This window comes from Diadema antillarum, unplaced genomic scaffold (genome assembly GCF_040938485.1).
Source record: "Diadema antillarum isolate AM-2024a unplaced genomic scaffold, OU_Dant_1.0 seq00000532_RagTag, whole genome shotgun sequence".
NCBI lineage: Eukaryota > Metazoa > Echinodermata > Echinoidea > Diadematoida > Diadematidae > Diadema > Diadema antillarum.
Genome location: NW_027271483.1, coordinates 1,134,906 through 1,157,685, shown reverse-complemented (window position 1 = coordinate 1,157,685; position 22,780 = coordinate 1,134,906). Strand labels below are relative to the sequence as shown.

The 22,780-nt window shown below is 37.1% G+C and overlaps 1 protein-coding gene across 1 annotated transcript in view; it reads left to right on the top strand.

Annotated features, from left to right (window-relative positions):
- Nucleotides 1-2,392: 2,392 nt before the first annotated feature.
- Nucleotides 2,393-22,780, top strand: part of LOC139734548 (uncharacterized) — a 44,437-nt gene continuing 24,049 nt past the window's right edge. Inside the window, exon 1 of the mRNA XM_071645322.1 lies at nucleotides 2,393-2,498. Within this exon, the coding sequence (XP_071501423.1) occupies nucleotides 2,393-2,498 (106 nt within the window). The remainder of the gene's footprint in view (nucleotides 2,499-22,780) is intronic.

The window sequence follows — 22,780 nt, the reverse complement described above, 5'->3', positions numbered from 1 at the left end:
ACATTGCTTCTTCAGCATTCCTCCCCATCTCCTGCATTTTCTAAACTTCAGATTTTTTTGGCGTTTTTTTTTCTCACCCTATCATTTTTTTTAATGTGAAAAAATGTATTCTGTAGTTATGTTGGAGATGGAAAAATAAATGAATGAAAATGAAAATGTTTCAGGGAAGGTTGCGAGGAGGGTGATACTGCTTGAGCTAATCGCCGGATATGATAGGGAAGAACTGTGTTGTAACTTGAAGGTCAGCAATATGAGTTTGAACATTATCCGTGTGTCAACAGGTAGCCAGTGTAATTTTTTAAGGGTATGTGTTATACTTTCAGGGGCGGATCCAGGAATTTCGTAAGGGGGGGGGGGGGGGGGATGGCACAAACAATATTTCTGATGCTACTTCAGGGTTTTATCTCATTTGTTCTTTTTATTTCTTTTGTTTTAACAACCAATATAGAGGGGGCACGGGCCCGGTGCGTCCGCCTCTGGATCCGCCACTGACTTTGTTGACGAGGAGTTGGAGTGACAAGCCTGGCTGCGATGTTCTGCAGCAACTGAATGCGGTGGATGTCGGTAGAAGGAAGGCCATACAATAAACTGTTGCAGTCTATCCGACTGATGACAAATGCATGAACCAGAATGAGTGTAGCTTTATTTGTGAGGAAACCTCTGACTTGACTGATGCATCTGATTGCTGCCATAGCCGATTTGCAGAAAGTTTTTATATGTTCCTTCATACTGATATGCTGATCAAAGACGACCCCCAAATTTCTAGCATGAGGCACAGGATTGGTGTGACCATCACCAACACAGACATTCAATGGGTTGGGTTGAGAACAAAACTTTGATGTGAAATGGATCACTTCCGTTCTGGCATCATTCAGATACAGCTTGTTCCTCATTGCCCAAGCTCTGACATCAGTTACACAGGCGTTTAATCTTTCCAACGACTCTTCACGCTCAGTGTGCTTAAAAACATTATGTACATTTGAGTATCATCTGCGTAAAACATTACATTCGCATCATTGGCGCTTATGATGTCATTTATCAGTGCTGTGTACATCGTAAAGGAACGGGGCCCGATGACCAGTCCTTAAGGAACTCCTAGTTTATCACTGCAGGCACCCCTAGTATTACTGCAGGTTTCCGAAAGGGCATCTTTTATCTGAACTATGTGCGTTCTGTTCTTAAAATATGAGCAAAACCATTGAAGAACAGTTCCCCTAATTACAAAGTAGCATTCCATTAACTCTCTAGCAACACCTATACCGCTTCCTGACGAAGCGGTAATATGTCTCACTGAAACCTGGCTACATTCAGACATACTTTCGAGTAACATTGAAATCCCTGGCTTTGATGTTGTCAGACTCGATCGCTCTTTTGAACAAACAAATAAATCGAAAGGCGGAGGCATATGTTTCTTCATAAACAAACAATGGTGTAGCAATTTTACACAACGATCATCCGTTTGCTGCAGGGACATTGCACTTATGTTAATCTCCTTTCGGCCGTTTTATCTTCCACGTGAATTCCCCCAAGTGCACGTCTTGCTCGTTTATATTCCGCCTGATGCAGATAAAGATAATACAGCGCAGGTGATTCATGAGAAAGTTAATGGTGTGGAAACAATATCCCCCGATTCACCGATAATAATTCCCGGAGATTTTAATCAGTGCCAGTTGGAAAATTCTATGCCTCATTATTATCAGACAGTTGATTTTGCAACGCGAGGGGACAATATATAGACAGATGCTACTGTTCTATTCCTAATGCCTACAAGTCTCTCATCCGCCCAGGAATAGGAGCGTCTGATCATCACACTGTGCATCGTCTGCCTAAATATAGGCAAAAAGTAAAAACGGTGAAACCTATGAAACAAACTGTGCGCATTTGGGATAAGAAATCAACTGAGTTGCTATAGACGGCATTCGAAATTACGGACTGGGAAATGTTCCAAAATGCATGTGATGATATTCATGAACTTACTGATACAATCAATAGTAACATCGTTTTCTGTGAAAGTCTGCACATCAAGTCTAAAACGGTGACTAAGTATTTGAACACTAAGCTGTGGATAACAGGAGAAATAAAGGGGATTCTGAAAGAAAGGAAGGCTGCGTTCAGAGAAGGTCATGGCGACCTGGTCAAAGAACTGAACGTCACATTGAAAACAAAAGTAAAAGAGGCTAACATAGTTTACGGAAAGAAGTTAGAAGGCTGTTTTCAATCGAACAACAGCAAAGACGTCTGGAAATGCCTTGAGTTAATGACAGATTATTCTAATAAAAAGAGAGAGAATGTGTTTGCTCATGAGGTGAATCCAAAGCAACGCGCCAATGAACTAAACGCATTCTTTAATCGGTTCGATGACGACAATTTTCAACACCTGGCTGAAGAACAAATGACAGATATTCGCGCTTTCTACGATCCCCCAATCACCATTGCAGAGCATGAGGTCCGCTCACGCTTCAAGGCGGTCAACCATAGGGAATCAAGCGGACCGGATGGTATCAGCGGGCGCGTCCTGAAAAGCTGCGCATCACAACTACTTGCTATCCCGTTTCACATGATATTCCAGATGTCTATCAACGAGATGACCGTGCCTAAGTGTTGGAAAGAGTCCGTCATTACGCCAATACCCAAGAACAAAAGACCGACAGCCAATAACTTTTTTTCGGCAAATCGCGCTGACATCTGTTGTTATGAAGTGTCTGGAGAGAATCGTATTGCGCAATCTCATGGGTCCTCTTCGTGAACACATGGATAGATACCAATTTGCATATCAATGAAAAGCGATCCGCCACAGACGCAGTGCTCACTCTGGTAAATACACTACAGACACTCTGGGGTGTTATGCAAGGGCAGCTTACGTGGGCTTCTCCTCCGCTTTCAATACGATGCAGTTGTATAAACTGATTGAAAAACTCAAACAGTTGAATGTAAAACCATGCTTGATTGACTGGATATATGATTTTCTTCATGAGAGAATGCAAAAAGTGAAAATTAACTATGCTCTGTCTGATGAACTCATAACAAACACTGGTGCTCCCCAGGGTTGTGTATTGTCACCGAGTTTATTCATTTTGTATACGAATGACTGTATCTCAAATGATCCCTCACTGCACATCCTGAAATATGCTGATGATACTGTGATTGTTGGCTTGATCAAACAGAATGAAGATGCATATAGAGAACATATTGCTTTTGTTGATAACTGGTGCAAAGATAACCATCTTGTAGTGAACTCAAAGAAAACGAAGGAAATGATTTTTGATTTCAGAAGGAAGAAAGATTTTGAACCTCACACATTGCCAATTGTATTTGATGGGGATCCGATTGAAATTGTTCAAAGCTATAGATATCTAGGCACTGAAATTGATAATCAGTTAAACTGGGAAGATCAAACAAAAGCTGTGACCCTGAAATGCAATCAGAGACTGTACTTTCTGCGCAAACTGAAGCACTTCAATGTGAATGAGAAAATCCTCTGGCTTTTTTACACATCAGTAATCCAAAGCCTAATTACCCATGATAGTGCTGTGTGGTTCAATAATGCGAAACAGAAGGATTTGGTTAAAGTGCACAGAGCTGTAAAACAGGCAGGAAATATAACCAAAATCAGAGTTGACCTAAACAACGTTTGTAAAGAAAAGGCTGTGAATAAAGCCCGCTCCATTGCAGCTGACCGTACCCACCCACTCAATGATCGATACAGCATGTTGAGGAGTAGAAGGAGATTTAAATCAATCAGAGCAAGAACATCCCGTTATCTGAATTCTTTTGTGCCTTATTCCATCCGATTATTAAATGATTTGTAGAATATTTTATATGCATTGTGTTATGGTATCCTCAAGACATGTAAATAAATAAACCCCATCAATACAGTGTTGCACGTTCAGTTCTAATTTCATCTTACGCTGTACTCACAATCTTCATCCGGGCTTCTGCAAGATATAAAGTTAATGGATTATTGATGATGATGAAAGATGTGTTTTATTATTTTGTTATGTTGTGTAATTTTGATAAATACGGTGTTTTTTTTTTCGTAATAGCTCACATGTTATTGGAAAAGTATTCATGTGCATGTATTGTATGTACATTACATTGTATACATGCATATATGTATGTATATATATATATATATATATACAGTATATATGTACTATAAGTATGTAGGAATATGATGATATTTACTGAATTGATTAATTTGATTAGTAGGGTTTTAAATGGTAATGGTGTTATAGTAAGGTTGGAGAGATTGGAGGTTGGAGTATAGATTTGTATAGTATGTAGGTAAAATAATCATTATGATAATAATAATGTTTATTGAATTGATTAATTTGATTGACAGAGTTTAAATTGATATAATGTAATGATGAGGCTGGTGAGAAGGTATGCAATTTTTTTTTTATTTTTATTTTTATTTTTTTTTTGGGGGGGAAATAATTATGTAGATTAAAATGATAATGATTGGATTTTTGAATTAATTGATTGGGTTGATTGCAAATGTGGTATGGTTTAGGAAAGTTTGGAGGGATGTATAGATTGAGCTGGAGGTTGTACGGAAGGTTTTGGATTAGTGTAGCTGATGATGTTTATGTAAATTATGATTAATGAAATTTGTTGAGAAGAGAGAGGAGATTGAATTAGATGAGAGTGAGAATTTTTTGTTTGTGTATTTCATTTCATTCTTTGATTATGGATGAATAATTTGCAGGATTTTGTATACTGTGCCAGAAATATATGGAAACAAATCACCCATATCAGTTTTTGTTGTATTTACAGTTAAAGATAAAGATATATTAATAGGCTGAATGTTTGAAAATTGGTGATTATATACAATGTTCTTCTGTATTATAGTGTTGTCAAAAAGATGCCTTTATGATGTTTGATATGTCTTGTGAATGTTGTCAATGTTATTGTGTATTGTATATTTGTCTGTTTTGTAAAAAGCATGTGGACAAAACAAATATCCATGAAATGGACAATAAGGACTGAAATGAAATGAAATGAAAAAAATGAATCTAAAGCCAGAAGGAGATCATTCTGGACCTTCAAAAGAGCTGACTTCCACACTAAGCGTTTGATTTTCTCCTCGAAGAACCTACGAAAAGACTCTGCAAGTTGAACGGGGGAATCATGGCGTGGCAGGATCCGGTTTGATGCATTTGGTGATGACAGTGTCCGAACTATTAGATACAATCCTCTTTGATCACGAGGAGCAATTTTCTTCAGAAAATAATCCGTTTTCGTCTGGCAAAGAAATGAAAAATAAGCTTTACACTTCTCCGTATAGATGTTCTTGTGGAGTATTTATTACTGCCCGGAAGTGTCAAACAGTCGGTCTAAATCTTAAAGTTGCAGACGTCAAAGACAAGTTAACATAACACGTACAAATTGTCTTTTGTTTGCTTACATGGAATAACACTTCCCCCAAAACAATGGATTTTATGGTTTTATTACGTTCTTCCACAAACGGAGATGACTTCTGATGATTGTGTATAAGTGCTGGACTATGAAGACGATTTTTAAAACACTTCTGATGATGAGTTCTGTCATTCTACTTTTCAGCCTCCGTTTGTCACCTGAATGGGGAATATACTGAGGTTCAGAAATGATTTCAATGGGGTATCGATGGGTTTTGAAATCAAGGATCAACTCTTTTTCAGAGCTAACAAGTCTCACGCATTCTGCGTGAGACTCAAGCATTTAGGGGCCATCTCACGATCTCACGCATGGCACCCATTTTTCTCACGCATCGGGCGAAGTCTGCAACTTGGGCCTACAATAATGAGCATAGCTCAAAAGATTAAAGTGATAGTTGCAATTGAAGGTATATTTCCATTTTGTCTTTCAAAATAAGTAAAAAATAGTCACTTGAAGTATGCACCTGATCGCTAAAAATTGAAAAAGCTCCCTACCATGGGAGACCACAGGGGGGAAAACCCCCTTCCACACCCTTGCTCGCGCGCACATTCGCGCGCCGAGATGCTGAGTCATGAAAATCTCACTCATAAAAATTTTTTGAACTTGGCATCCCTGCGTTTTTGTCAGGGACCTTTAACTCCGAACTCATTATAACCAAACCAACAATGACAGATTAAGTTTCACACATGATAGATCGTATATTTCTGTCCTCAATGGAAACTGAGTATTTGACGCAATTTGGCTTGAGCTATCATTATCACGGGAACGGATCTGGCAGTATTTCATATTTTACATTGCTCGTTTTGCAATATAGAACGCCAAACTGTCCGAGTAAGTGTGTGGACATTGATGGTTGGTTTGTGGTAGTACATGTTAAGTTTTCTTTTCACAAGGTACCAATCACTCTTGTGGTGTGGCGACTCTTATAGATGATAAATTTGACATAGAAATAAATAAGATAGATTCACAAAATGGTGGAAGAACTCTACTTTTAGATGCTACGATAGACGGTTATGATGTTATCCTAGTAAATGTTTACGCACCGGCTAAAAAGATGAAAAGAGAAAGCTTTTTTAATGAAAATTGATAAATGGTTGAGTTATGAAACTTTAGAAAATGAAGCCCATCGTATTGTAGGTGGGAATATGAATTGCGTACTCGATATAAAGAAAGAAGTACGTGGTAGTCAAAGCTCATATTATAAGACACAACAAAGTTTGCACAAACTGTGTAAACAAAGAAAACTGATTGACGTGCGGAGAAATACTCATCGAAATTTGTCATTAAATGTAGCATCAAGACTTGACTACTGGTTAGTCAGTAAAAGTGCGCAAGCAAAAGTTTTGTCAAATGATATAAGACCATGTTATAAAGGTGATCATAATGCTATTTCTCCTAAGTTAAAGATTTCAAATGTTTCTAAAGGTCCAGGGTGTTGGAAAATGAATACAGAAATATCAAAAGATGAAATATGTCAACAAAAAATTAAATCTCTCATCAGAAGTATCTCAGGTAATGCGTGTTTTTCTTTCACACAGGTATGGGAACTCATAAGATTAAAGTACGTGAGTTCACGCAGAAGTTCTGCAAAGATAAAGCTTCAAAAAAGAAAGAGGCAAAAGTATGCCTAGAACAAAGATTCAGTAAACTTCAGAGAATGATTGATGTAGAGAATGATGTTAAGATACGGAAAGAGTATATATATGTTCAGAAAGAACTTGAACAAGTTAATGAAAGAGAATGTAGAGGCGCAGCTGTTAGAGTTAGGTGGCTGGAAAAGGGGAAAAGTGTACGAAATATTTTCTAGGTTTAGAAAAATATAAATCAGAAAGAAAACAGATAAACCAATTGTTTTCAGTAGAAAAAGACAGATGTTTAACTGAGCAAACAGAAATACTGCAAGAAGTAGTGATTTTTTTTCACTGTTATATAAGAAATCTAATGTTGATGAAAATAAGCAAAATCAGTATATCAATTCAGTTCAAATTCCTACATTGAGTGAAGAGGGAAAGAGCAAATGCGACCGTCTGCTAACGATTGCTGAATGCAAACGTGCAGTTTTTTCAATGAATAAAACAAATCACCCGGTTCTGATGGTATACCTATAGAATTTTATCAAACTTTTTGGGATGAATTTCAATTTGTATTGCTGAATTTTCTTAATGAATGTTTCAAAAAGAAAGAAACGTCTGAAACTCAAAAAAATGGACTCATAACATTGATCTATAAAAAAGGAGATCAGCGACATTTAGAAAATTGGAGACCAATTACGCTGTTGAACTGCGACTATAATATAATTGCCGCAGTTTAGCCACACGCTTGCAATCAGTGATTAGTGAATTGATATTGTAAACGAAGATCAAACTGGTTATATGAAAAATCGATTATCAGCTTTTGATATACGAATGACAATCGATATTATTGAATACATGAAAACAAAAATCCTAGATGGTGCAATAATGATGGCAGATATTTCAAAAGCTTTTGATGTAATTGATTTTGATTTTGTGTTGTGTTTAAACAAATTTAATTTGGGTAATATTTTTCAGACATGGATAAAAATACTGTATACATATATTCGCAGCTCAGTGTTAGTAAATGGATGGACATCTGAGTTTTTCTTAATACAAAGAGGCATTAGACAAGGATGTCCACTTTCAGCTTTACTTTTTGTGCTTGCTGCAGAATTTACGTCAACCCGAATAAGAAATAATAAGTGTATAAACAGTATTTCTGTTTTAAAGATGGAGGAAAATTTTGGAGTAAAATTATTACAAGATGCAGATGACACATTAATTTTTTTTTTTGTTTCAGATAAACGATCATTACAAATAGTAAGTGAAGAGTTGGAATTATTTAGAAATGTAGCAGGACCAAAATTGAATGTACATCAGTTATGTGTCTGGGAGCTGCCTAGTCAAAATGGTCACTCAGTGATCTTGATTTAGTGTGGACAGACACACCCACAAAGTACTTAGGGTTTTATGTTTCACCTGATACGGATAAAGCACGAGCTTTGAATTGGGAAAACAAACTTACGAAATTACAAAGACTTTTGGACAATTGGAGAAAAAGACAAAACTTACTCTTTTTGGTGGATTGATCATTGTAAAAACCTTAGCTTTAAGTCAAATAGTTCATATACTTATGGTTGTCACAATTCCTGAGAAAATATTGAAAAGATTGAATAATATGTTATATACTTTTATTTGGCAAGCAAAAACTGAAAAAGTGAAACGAACTATTATGATTAAAGAGTTTGAAAAAGGAGGCGTTAATATGATCGACCTTTCCATGCAAAAACTCAGCTTCCGATTGAGATGGCTTGGATGCACTAGGTGCAACAAAGGGATCATGGAGTAAAATGTGTTTTTATTGGTATAACTCTTTTGGTGGATTAGAATTGTTACTAAATTCCAATTTCGATTGTTTGAAAGTGAAAATGATAAGTAAGAATCAACTCTCATTGTTTTATATTGAAATATTAGAAGCTTGGTTAATGATAAAGAATAATATTTGTTTAAAATATCAACCCATGGTACATGGAGTACAATATGAAATGTTATGGCATAATGAAATTGCAACTTTTCACAAAAATACTTTATTTTATGATGGTTGGTATCAAAGTGGAATTGTATTTTTTAAAGACATTTTCAAGAATGGTAACTTTATATCCATTCCAGAAATTCTGGCTCAACTTAACAGAAAAGTAAGCAAACATTGATTTTTTATTATATTTCATTACGCCAGGCTATCCAAAAGCATGGATAAGCAATTATACGGAATGGTGTATAAAGTTTCATAATAGATCATTAGAAACTCCTAAAATAAGAATAGGAATAAGAAAGCGTGAAGAGAAGTATTCAATATGTTTTAACCAAACAGTTTTACAAACTGTTGTGTACACACTGTCCCGATGGTAACAGAATATGTTGTATATACTGGGAAAAATTTCGACTTATCATTTGACTGGATGAGATAACAGGAATGCATCTGTCAAAAGCTCATAAGGAGACTGAATTAGATTTGTTTTTGACAGTTGCCTTTTGGCGTATTTATAGATATATACTGTTAAGAAATAAAACCGGAAAAGAATGTCGTGAAACTAATTTGCAACATTATTTTGTTTGAAAGAGAAATTTGTAAAAGAATAGAAGAAGATTTGAATAGTCAGAAAACACATCATAATTTACCAAAGCAAATGATGAGATGATGATGATGCAAATGATGATGTGTAAATAGTTTGTGGTTTGTTTGTTTTTAATCTCAAGAATGTCTTTTGAAGCTCAGTGCATTTTCTTTTTCCCCTTTTTGTATAATGTGATATACAATGTTGAATTATGGAGGCAATAAAGACCCTGTTGGAGTAAAAAAAAATATGTTAAGTTTTGAAACAGGTGCGACTAACATGTCTTCTGCTTTCAAGTGACACGAGTTTCAGGAATATTATTTCAGGAATAAACTGAGTATTTGACATATAAATTATTTTGGCGTGAGTTTTCATTATCATTGGAACGGATCGGGCAGGATTTCATGTTTTGCTTTGTTGGTTGTGCAATGAAACGCCAAAATCATCATTATCTTATTATTGTGCTACTACCATGTCTTCCTTCTCCATGCATAATAATTGAGGGAATTACATTAGGTTTCCAAGTGGCACCAATTTCAGGAATACATTTTGTGATTTTTTTTCCTTTCATTCAATGGGCAAATTCAAAATTTTGAGCATGCTTTCAAAATCTGAATCATACGAATCTCTATGAATAGAGTTTTAAATAATGACACATTTGATACATTAGTTAAAATGATTAACAGAGAAGCCGCACATATTGGTAGAAATGAATCATCAACTATTGAAACATGCTTTTATGAAGAAAAAAAAATCAGTACTTGAAATAAAACATTCTCCAAGCCGCAGCTGCCTCGGGCATTTGTTTTGATAGAGGCATTAGCGCCTGTAATGATGATTTTTAATTCTATGTTTCCAAGACCATGCAGATAATTCATAAACCAGTTAGCAGACGATGGAGGTAGTAAACGAACCAGTCACAAGTCCATGTACATAGTTCTCGAACCAGATAAAAGACCACAGATTATAATTGTTATGCTATCAGTAAAAAGGAACGGTTTGTAATTTAAGAATTTGTCAGGTGACCATGTACATAGTAAATTAACCTGTTAGAAAACCTGGTAAGTAGTTTTGAAGTGGTGAGAAATCCATTTAAATGGTTAATGAATCGGCTATTGAAAGATCACTTTTGTGTAATTAATTTGGGTACTAGACATTAGGTTTAGAGACCGAAGACCATTTGCAAGTCAGTACAGACCACAAGTCAGAAGACGATAAAGATAATTCATGCACCAGTCAAAAAAAAGAAAAGATTAATTTATTCTAGGACTTGGATGAAACATTATTGCGCGTGTGTCTCCGATTGTTGAGGGCTGTATAAACCCGAAGTAGGGAGGTGTTCCGGTTTAGCTTTTCACGTAACTATCAAATTGTAATCGTTTTGTGGAGAGATATTGGGTGTGATTAGTTATACGATACACTGTATCTTCAAGGCTTTGCAAATATGCATGCCCATGACTGCCTAAAACCGATTTTGCCTCTTTCCAGATAAAGCATATAGCGTCATCGACATCCACACACATCCATCCATCCACGCATCAATGCCAGCCTAATTAGTGTTGATAGACTGTGAAAAGAAGGAAATGGATTACATGTTTGATCGCCGAAACCATTACGGAAAGTATACACCACTTTCCATATTAACCCATTCCATGCTGAATTCTGAAATCCCCGTAGACTCACAGACCACCAGTTTACCACAGGGAACGGGTTAATTACTGTAAAATGGGACCTTCTTGATTGTCTTCAATACAAACAAGGAGCTGCATCACTCAGACAACAGAAGACATTGACATAATAGTATGTGCTTTCACTTTAGATAGGAAAAAAGCAATAGCACCCATATAGGTTAATTTGGCTATTTTTGTTGTTGAGTTAAGTTTATTCATTTAACCACGGTAAAAAGAGCTTGTAATCAGCTATTCTTCTTCTTCTTTAAACTGAACGCCATCTTAAAGGAGACCTCCGGATGATTTTAAGACATTTACTTTTGAACAATTATAATTAGTTACACTGAGTACAGAATTTCAGAATTTATAATGACTTGGATGAGGAATAAGAATGTTTTCAAAATTTATTACAAATTGCAATGATCTAGGATGATGACATGGCAGCTTCACCATAAGAAAGCATGAGTGGGGGCTCAAGGAAGCAGAACAAAAGAAAGCATGCATACATTCTACACAGGTGAACTTGTTAAGCAAGCAGTATTGTAATGGAATTGCACTGTTACATTTCTGAAATATGTGAGCCTCCTATGTCATCAACATTGTTCAGTGCAATTTGTTTAATGTTTTCAGAGTATTGGTTTTCTCTGCTCAAGGACCACAATAAATTCCAGGAATCTTTACATGGAGCTGTCGATTTATGTACTACATGATGTGAGATATTTATGAAAATCGTCTGGAATGCCCCTTTAAGTTTCTTATTGGTACATGTATCGCATACGTTTATATAATGTTTACGGAAATGTCCCCTCGAGATCGTCAAACGGAAATGGGAAAACATAATTCTGTCACTAAGTATTATACGTTTTCAGCGCAAAGCGATTGAGAGAATGAAATGAAGAATCAGGCTTAAGGACGTTTGAGTGGAGCTCACTGCTATCAAGCAACAATTATTATATGAAAACATATTGAGACAAAAGCACTCTTTGTATGTCTGGCTCGATATAGTCACCTGTTCGTTCATTGCAGAAAAGGAGAAATAATCTCTGAAACTACAAAGGGTATATATTATGTACTTACCTCTCAGCTTATTCTTTTTCTGTTGTGTTTGTTTTTGTTTTCTGCGCAAAATCTTATCAAGACTTCATGACAAATGTACTTTTCGTATGTTTGTATAATTGTATTGCCTTTCAGAAGAAAAAGCACTCGTATAATTCTCATTGTTAAGCTAGGAATTTAATATTGCTGCAAGGGTGCTTCGAAAAAACACCGAAGGGTTTTTTTTTTTTTTTCATCCTTGACGCTTCTTAGAGGACGACATCAAAAAAAAAAAAAAAATCAGCCAGAATCTATTCCTACCTATCCTGCCTTTACAAATACATACTTAGGCACCACTTGACGAAGATGGAAAACCCATCAGAGTCAAAAGAACTCATTTCTGTTCTGCTGAAGATAAGTGTTTAGTTTATATCTCTTCTCAGGACGCTTGCAGTCTTTGTAATCCCAGATCGGGGTGATACAAAATGTAGCCCTTTTCCACGATAATGATAGTAATGGTCTTCTTTATCCAGGGTACTAACTTTAGTAGTCTCTTCAGTGTTGCCACTGCTCTACCCTAGATGGCCCTGCTGGTATTATTACCCTAGCGTTGCCAGGTACCAATTTATACACCTGGATCGAGAGGGACATGGTGGGTAAAAACATCTTTGCCAAGGACGTAAGCACAGGGCGGGAATTGAACTCGGGTCCTCCGTTTGGGAGTCGGGAGTCTTATCCACTATGGAAAGATACAGCATACACAAAAAAGCAACAAGAAAAAGAAGACCCACTAAAACAAACAAACAAACACAAACAAGCTACAGACCGCATGTAATCCAACGCAGAATAGGTGGTGGCGCAAGTTTCGTCCTTACTCTTTGCTTGCGCGTGTTGTTGCTGTTGCTGTGGCTTTTCCGCTGTGTTGGGAGTTTTTATTTGAAATAAGATCCTGTTAGTATTTGTTTAAGATAAGAAAAGAATGACAGCCAATCAATTGCCATGTTACAGCGTTGATCATTACAAACACTGATTACATTGATAATGATTAACAACGAAAATGGTAATGAGAATGGCAATGATAGCAGGTGAAGGTGGTCATAATGATTATCAATAAAGATAATTATCTTTATGATAATAATGAACTGCCTTCTGACAGTATGTTAGCTGTTGGTGCCGCCTTAAAAGTTAAAAGAAGCCCTGTTGCTGTATTAAATTTCTAAGAACTGACAGACGTGTCAGATTTCGAGTTTTATACCGGTCTCAAGTTTGACGTTGTAGAATGAGTTGCCTTACTTGCCTGAGAATGTGCCGAAATCAATGATGTTGCAAAATGATATTACAAAGTATGACAAGCAATAGCGGAAAATAAAGCATGAAAAATGAATTTAATAGTCAGAACAATGGAAAGGTAATGCAATATCGCTCATAAATATGATTTGCAATAATAAGTTACCAAGCTAGGAGTTTTCGGTGATATACAAGGCATGTGTGTATTTTGTGTGTGTACGTGTGTGTGTGCGTGCGTGTGTGCGTGTGTGTGTGTGTGTGTGTGTGTGTGTGTGTGTGAAAAAGAACTGGCGTACTAGTATTCATGACGCGTTCATGCGTAATCTAACCATAACGCGAGTGAGAGAGAGAGAGACAGAACGACAGACAGACAGAGCATGAGGGAAAAAAAAACATTAGAAAACTGGACATCAAGTCTAAACACACATCCGTTTCCATTATGGCGCAGGAACGAAGAAGATTGCTAACTTGAATTTAATGACTGGATTTGATTCTTCGGCCAAAAAGTGATCACATGACCTCTGACGTAATGCGGGAGAACACTTTTTGAAGAGGGGCATTACATTGATATAAAAACTCGCTCCTCGATTCCTGCGGTTTCCAATCGGGGTTTGTCATCGTAAGTCTCGCTCCGGGTTGGCTCTCGGATGACATGCGCATCAGCAGTTCGCGCCCGCATCTGGGATTCGTCATCTCCGTGGCTAAAATCGACCATCGCCTGATCTTCATCTCCATTTGCTACCCATGAGCGCCGTTACTTCAAGTTGCTGAGATTCTGCGTTGGTCCCCTAAACCAGGTAGGAATCGAAATATTTCTCATTTAGTGAGATGCTGGATATTTGAAAGATAGGATATTTAGGTATTCCCATCATTGCAGTATCTCTCCGGAACTGATGAAGGAAGTGTGAAAATTGAAGAATCATTTTTGTGATGGTCTTGCAGTGGTCATCACAACGGACGATTTTGAAGTCCTAGTATGGTTGGTTTTGAATGATGGAATTTTATAGCGAGAAGCTAGATTAATCTAAACAAAGTTTCATATGCCGACGGCATTTTTTAAAATTCAGATATGACGACCTTGATAGAAGTTTTATGTCTCCAAGCAGTCGATATATTGCCAATGTCTGTGAACTCTGAACTTGGCCTATGCATTAATGATTCCGTTGTTTAGGTATTAAATACCACAGTCTTTTGATTTGGAATACTCCTTTGCGTGATAAGAAGTCTCTTTTTATCTTCTTGGAGTAAATCATTCTATTTCTAATGTCTATTCTAGATCATTATCTATCCTATATGCTCACTTGTAATCATCATAAAATGAACTGAAAAACTCGTTGGACACATTAATGATGTTCGTTATTCCCAGGGTTCGTTATTCCGAAACACATATTTCATATACAAGTGTACATAGATGTTCATAAATCCGAACAATTGCGTTCGACATTCCGAAGGTTCATTCATGCGAAAATGAAATAAGGTTTCTTATTCCGAAGGTTTGCAAATGAAATAAGGCTCGTTAATAACCCCAAATGAAATTAAGGTGCCTACTAACGAGTCTTATTTACGAACCGTAGTTCGTTTTTGGATAAATGAACCTTCGAAACGTCGAACCTTCGGAAAACGCCGCAAACCTTCTTATTAACCGACATCTAGTTATGGGAATTTGTATGTTTTAGAATAACGAACGTTGGGAATAACGAAACTTGTTTCATCACTGGATTAATTAGCTTTCGAAATAACGAACCTTATTAAGATTGCCATTGAGTGCCGTGGATAAGATACAATGTTATCTTTCGTTTTGTTACTGTTCGATGTAAGATCAATGCACTGTTGAGAGCAGTTGACTTCACTCAATTATTCAACAAAAAATCTGTATTCTTCTGTTTACTGATGGGGGAAATCATGATATTGTGTCAAAAGAAATAAGATATATAAAGCTGGTTTAAAGCAAGAGATTATTAAGCAGAGAGGTGAAGATACGGAGTAAGAGTTTTCTTCAGTTTTATCTGCCCTCTGTACAACTGAAATTTGTAAGATCGCGACTATTGATGTACATATTTTAACAAACCTGTCGGGGAAAAAAAAGGAATCAGCGGAAATCGAACCTGTCAGCCACTGCTTTTCGGGCAGCGACACTACCAATACCATTTCCTCTACATGTTTGTTAAAAAAAACCCCCAACAACAACAACGTAGATCAGCAGTATTGCGATCTTACAAATTTAAGAAAACTTACCCCAAGATAATTCAATGATTTTAATGAAAACATAAACTGATAGCTCCATCTCCGGAATCAAAACTTCTGAGTCTGTTATCACGAGGCAACTAAAACATTATTTCTGCATGGTTTGAAATCCACATCACTAAAATGTACATTTCAGTCTATGATATCATAAGACACAAAAGAATTAAAATTCACTTCAATTGAAATTTATGTTTATTTTATTATGCATTCGGGAGTCGTTTCCGTCAAATGCGGGGAAATATGATAAAGCAGTTTATCCGCTAAGATTGAGGATTTAAAAGGTCACTGTAATACAATTGTTCTCGCTTTCTCCTGGGATTTTTGCTCAGCTTACGCCTAGACAGGGTTATGTGTTTCCTTTCATTTGTAAAATTCTTGTTTATCTCTCTTATTTAGCTTATTTATCAGCCTCCTTCCGGCCACCCATTCTTAAACCCATCCTCGTTACAATTCAGTATACGCTGCTCTTCTTGATAATGTTGATCTTTTGTTGTGGTGGTTGTTGTTGTTGCTGCTGTTGCTGTTGTTTTGAACGTCTCGTCAAATCTTCATCATACCTACCTAACATCAATGGACATTTTCAAATTACGCCACTCTACGTCTCAAACAATTGTTCAAATTTCCTTTTTAGTTTCAACATGACACAGAGCTACACATGAAAATGTAACGTAACTTTGTGCTAAATTAGGTAGGCTAACCCAGTGTGGTTTTTGCATCCCTGCTAAATAAGGTAGACTAGACTGGTAAGGCAACTTCGACTCTGATTATGTAAATTTGCCACTTGAAGATGTGGATAATCACATCCCTAACCTAAACACTTCCATAATTATGCTTCTCTTGGACTTCCAAGCTTTTGGAATTTACCATAACGTTCAACTTACAGTAAAAAAAAAAGCCCTATACATTGACTACAAATCGAAAGACGCAGACACCGTAAAAGTGTAATAAAAACAAATATCCAAAAATACATTCGTCTCTGACTAAATGTATAACACGCAAAGAAAAAGAAACAATATTTTTCTTCCTTGAAAAGTTGAAACCGTCTACGCATGTTAAAACATCACTTGGAAGATTGTTGTTCGTGCTCTGAACGTATCACCAAATGGAATTGAATAACATGCGCAGTGGAGGTTTTGCAATATAGTTGTTAATCAGATAGTCAGAATGTCAATTTATTTCTTTTCTGTTGAAAAGATTCTAGCTTGAACCAACTCTTCCGATAATAAAAATTTTCAGAGTTCATTGTTTAAACATTACTTCATCTTTCTTACCTTTCGCTCCTTATGACCAAATAAGATGACGAACAGTGTTGTCGTTCTAAACGACAAAGTCGTTTGCGTGTCATGGCAAAATGAGCAATTTTCTCGTAAAGTAGATAATATCTCTCATTGTTAATCATTGTGAACACTGCCTTAATTCAACTCCAGACATAACTTTGTATTCTGCCGGTATGCATGTATAATTTCCTATTTGTTAACCATTATCTACCATGTAAAGTCGAACACTGGCGTAGCCAGGGGGTGGGGGGGGGGGGGCGATGGGGGCGGTCGCCCCCCCCCCCCCCCCCCCCCCCAAGATTTGGACCGGGGATTTGGGAGGCGGAAAAAAAAATGCGTGTATACTGTATGCATGCACATATATCATGAAGCGGGTCTCCTTTCCAACCTTTCATCAAATAAGATTTTTTTTTTATTTCACTCATAGTGTGCACCAGATCGTTGAATTTCAATTCAAAATGTGCAAAATCTCTCGTGCTTGGGAGGGGGTATCCCCCTCCCAAACCCTCCCCCTCTGTGCCTCTTTCCCTAGCTAAGTACACTTTTTAGATTTACAAAAAATTCTGAATAATTCTGAGTGCACAAGACTTATCACTTATATTCCGAAAACTGAAGGTTCCCTCATGTATAAGGGGAATTTCCCCCTTTTAATCGACCCTTTCCTCCCTCAGCCCCCCCCCCATCAGTTTTTTTTTTTTTTTTTTGGTGATTTCCCAATGTTGATTCCATCAAATATGCGTATACGAGATATCTCAATTTCAACCTTAAAAAGATAAAAGCTCCATCGGAAGGGAAGGGTGGAGATAACACTAGCCCACGCCTTCTCCCTGCTCGCCCCCCCCCCCCCCCCCGCCATGCACAGAAGTAGACTGTGGCTATACCCAGATCGCTTTATTTCAATTCTAAAAACGCAAAAGCTCCGCGAGCGGGAGAGGGAATCCCCCTTCCCCTAAGCTCTACCTCACTAGACTTTGTACATACGCACAGATGGTGCACATTCGGAATAAGAGCTAAATTCCGTGATTTTACCACTTCGATGAAAAAGTATTGCACCAAAAATTTGCACCAGATCGCTGAATTTCAGGTCTGAAAACGCAAAATCACCATCGTGTGGTAGGGGATATGCCCCTATCTACACCCTCGTGTGCATGCTTTTTCTGTTTGATTGCTGAACAGACAGCGTTCATGATATTCAGTGTAAGAATTAATACAAGAAGACTAGTGTATTTAAATTATACCATTTTATAGGTAAATTTATTGGTCAATAATAATCTACACCATACTGCAACCTTAAACAAGTGGGACTGTTTCAACTCGTTAAAACACGCAAAAACATGCATCAAATTGCACCATTTGCAACATCAAAATGCAACTAGAGATTGTAATTTGTCATTACTGACAAATTAAGGTGATCCGATTTTTTTCATCAATAATTCGAGTCCTGATCGCAATAGGCATGATCATACAGGTTTCACCTGTGTTTAGAGACATTGGCCGTGTGATGTTTGGATTCTCATTTAGAAAAGGGAGTCATATCTGCCATCTTTGGTACCAAATTCTGTATACACTAGATAACAAAGATACAGCAACAAATACATATGACCTTTGACCCACCTTTACACTCCCAAGATGGCATCTGAGGAAAAGGTGTTTATTTTGTGAAATAATTCTTGCGACATCGTCTATACGTGTGCAAAATGTGGGAAAGATAGGACAGGTATTCGCCAAGATACAAGATGAAACATTTATGACCTTTGACCCTAATTTACATACCCAAGATGTTGTCCGATCAAGTAGTTGTTATTTTATGAAATAATGTACGTGACATGAACTAAACATGTGCTAAGTATGGGGGTGATAGGGGATGTTTTTCTTGATTTATTGCAAAGAAAGTTGCAGAAAGAAAGAAATATGTCAGTACATCGAAGATAAGCTTTAATTTCAACCAAGTTTTTCGATGTAATTTCGACGTTGTATGAAAAAACAAAGGGCATTTGACGATGGTGCAAAGTCTCAGCTACAACATATCAAAATCTGGGAGAAATTCATCCAAGGGTAAGTGAGCTAGTGCTCGATAAAGACAGTCATGTCAATTTTCACATCTAGAAAAATTCCCTCCCATAGAGATAACACATAACGAAGATAAAGAAAGAAGTACATATGACCCTTGACCCCACTTTGCACAGACAAGATGGCATCTGAGCAAAAAGTGTATATTTTGTGAAATGATCCTTGTAACATGGTCTTTGCGTGTGCAAAATATGGGAAAGATAAGACATGTATCCACCAAGATACAGGATGAAACATTTATGACCTTTGACCCTAATTTACATACCCAAGATGGTGTCTGATCAAGTAGTTATAATCTTGTGAAATAATGTACGTGGCTTGAACTAAACATGTGCAAAATATGATGGTGATAGGGTATGTTTTTCTTGAGTTATTGCAAAGAAAGTTGCAGAAAGAAAGAAATTTTTCAATACATCGAAGATAAGCTTTAATTTCAACCAAGTTTTTTGACGTAATGCCGACATCAAATGAAAAAACGGAGGGCAAATTACGATAGCCCAAAGTCTTAGCTACAACATATTAAAATCTGGGAGAAATTCATCGAAGCATAAGTAAGCTAATGCTCGATAAAGATAGTCATGTCAATTTTCATTTCCAGAAAAACTGCACTCCCATAGAGATAACACGTAAACTGGTCAAATTTGACAATATGACTTTTAATCCATTTTTACGAGGTGATGACGTCATCCAGTCAAAATTTTGTAGTGATATTATTGAAAGAACATTAAATAAGCTTCAACATACTGAAATCTCGGTGAAAATTGGCAAAGGATTAGTGAGATACGCTCGAATGAACTTGAAATTTGATGACGTCATTTTGAAAATTTCCTTTTTTTACTTTATTAAGAAATGTGATATCTTTTTATCATTTTTTCAGCATCGACAACCCATGAAATGACATGTAAAACTCATCAGCTTTCAGAATATGTTAAAAAAATGGGGGGTCACCGTCCATCCTGACGAGTAAAATCGGATTTAAAATTGGCGGTTTTTTGGCATAGTTGCACTGTCTATCGCCATTGACGCGCGCGCGGAATTTCAACTTAGACGGGCCCGTATGACGTCATATTGAGTCGGATTGACTTGAAACTTGGTAGAAATATTCCTTGACATTTCAGACATCCGATCAAAGTGAAAAAACGGGAAATTTCTATTGCATATGAGCTGTGCGTGCGTATATGCGCGCGCGCGTACGCGTCCGTCCGATTTTTTCAATTTTTCAAAAAATGCTTTAAATGGTCTGAAACGTGTGCAAAAAAAGTTTGAGCTCGATTGGATTATACAAATATTTCAACGCGCGCGTACGCGCACGTTTTAAGGTATAGATAAATTTTGAGAATATGAGTAGAATGCGCTTGACTTAGAATATATGTGACGTAAATTTCATTGAAATATTCCATTCCATTAATGAGATATGATTGAGAATGTGTTTTCATATAATGACGTCATAGTGACGTCACGGTCGACTGATCACTATGATTTTACTAGATCTGTCATCTTTGGGACACGATACATGCATGGTGTAAGTTTGAACTTGATAGGCATTGCACTTTCTGAGCTAACCTCTGCACAACTTTTGGGGAGAAATAAAGAAAGAAGAAGAAAGAATCTGTACAGATACAGAAGGTGATCCGAAAGGATACTCGGATCACCTAAAAAGTTCTTACCGTGGGAGGGGGGACACCTCAAAAACATGCATCAAATTGCATCATTTGCAACATCAAAATGCAAAAAGTTCTTACTGTGGGAGGGGGGACACCCCCCTCCCACACCCTCCCTTACCCCCTCGCTCGCTCCGCTCGCTCGAGTTCAGTCGCGTTCATAATATTCAGTGAAAAGAATTAATACAAGGTGTATCTAAATTATACCATTTTATAGGCAAATTGTTCAATAATAATCTACATCAAAATAAACTGCTACCATAAACAAGTGGGACTGTTTCACGTCGATAAAACGCGCAAAACCATGCATCAAATTGCACCATTTGCAACATCAAAATGCCAAAAGTTCTTACTGTGGGAGGGGGGACACCCCCCTCCCACACCCTCCCCTACCCCCTCGCTCGCTCCGCTCGCTCGGGTTTAGTCGCGTTCATGATATTCAGTGAAAAGAATTAATACAACAAGTGTATCTAAATTATACCATATTATAGGCAAATTGTTCAATAATAATCTACATCAAAATAAACTGCCACCATAAACAAGTGGGACTGTTTCACGTCGATAAAACGCACAAAAACATACATCAAATTGCACCATTTACAACATCCAAATGCAAAAAGTTCTTACCGTGGGAGGGGGGACACCCCCCTCCCACACCCTCCCCCCCCCCCCCCCCTCGCTCGCTCCGCTCGCTCGGGCTCGGTCGCTTCGCTCCCTCGCAGACTAACCGCCCCCCCCTAAAATGAAATCCTGGCTACGCCGTTGAAGTGGAATACATGCCTATGTTATATCTTCTGATTCATTTCGTGTTATGTTTGACGAAAAAGAAAGAAGGAATGAAATAAATGAAATGAAATGAACTCAATTCAATTCTCGGAGCAGATACAAACTGTAAAGATTATTCCTCTCTTTAAGGATATAATCTTGCACAATCCATTATACAGTCAAATCTTCATATTTACCCCCCCCCCTCTCTCTCTCCCAAAAAATTTGAAAAATATCTGTCAATATTTCAAAGAGGTAATTACCAATATTTTCGACAGAATCATAATATATATATTATACCACTCATGCTCTTTGGGATTTTGTTGGTAAATCTGAGGGTATTGGCCAGTATTTTCCGGTCTTCAAGGTTTTTGATATGATTATTCCTAAATACAAATACAATTACATATATATGTATATATGTCATATACATATATATGTATATGAGTTTCACGCACTGCATGGGATTCGTCCATCAGGCATTGCCTAATGATCGCATCCCAAGCTTTGCGTGAAACTCGGAGTAGCAATAAAGCATGCACTGACGAACCTTACGTCATCTTGTGTAGACGTTATCAACAAAATCTGGTTTCAAGATCCCGAGCGTCGCTTACACTCGTTGATGTCTTAAATCCATGTAGGAATGATTTCAATCTTCAAAAAATCTCATTCACATTTAAAAAACAAAACAAAACGTTTTGTCATTGTTGTTGTTGCTTTTTCTGTTGGTATTTTTGAAAGCTAGAAAGCTTGATTCCGATCCAGAGATAATACTTGCCATGTTCAGTGTGCTATTCCCCCCCCCCCCTTCTTCACTTCTTCTTCTTTTACAGTGGCCTAACTAATCTGGCAAATAACTCCCTAGAGCGGATGGCTCGGCAAAGGAGACTTCTGTTGATTCTCTTCCTAACAAGCTTGAGCGGTAAAGACCAATATACATCTATATATATATATATATATATATATATATATATATATATATATATATATATATATATAATTAATGTGAATTGCCATTATAGACTATTAGCTAATTGTAGCAGAAGTTCTCATACTTGATAAAAAAACGATGGTATTGACGAGTGTCCATGTTTTAGTCGAGTAGTGTCCTCAAACATGCGCTTATCTTCACATGCATTCAAGTCAACGTCGGCATTGAATAAATGTCCTTTTTCAAAAGTAGCTTCGAAGCATCATTTAGTTAATGAGATAATCCAAAACCAT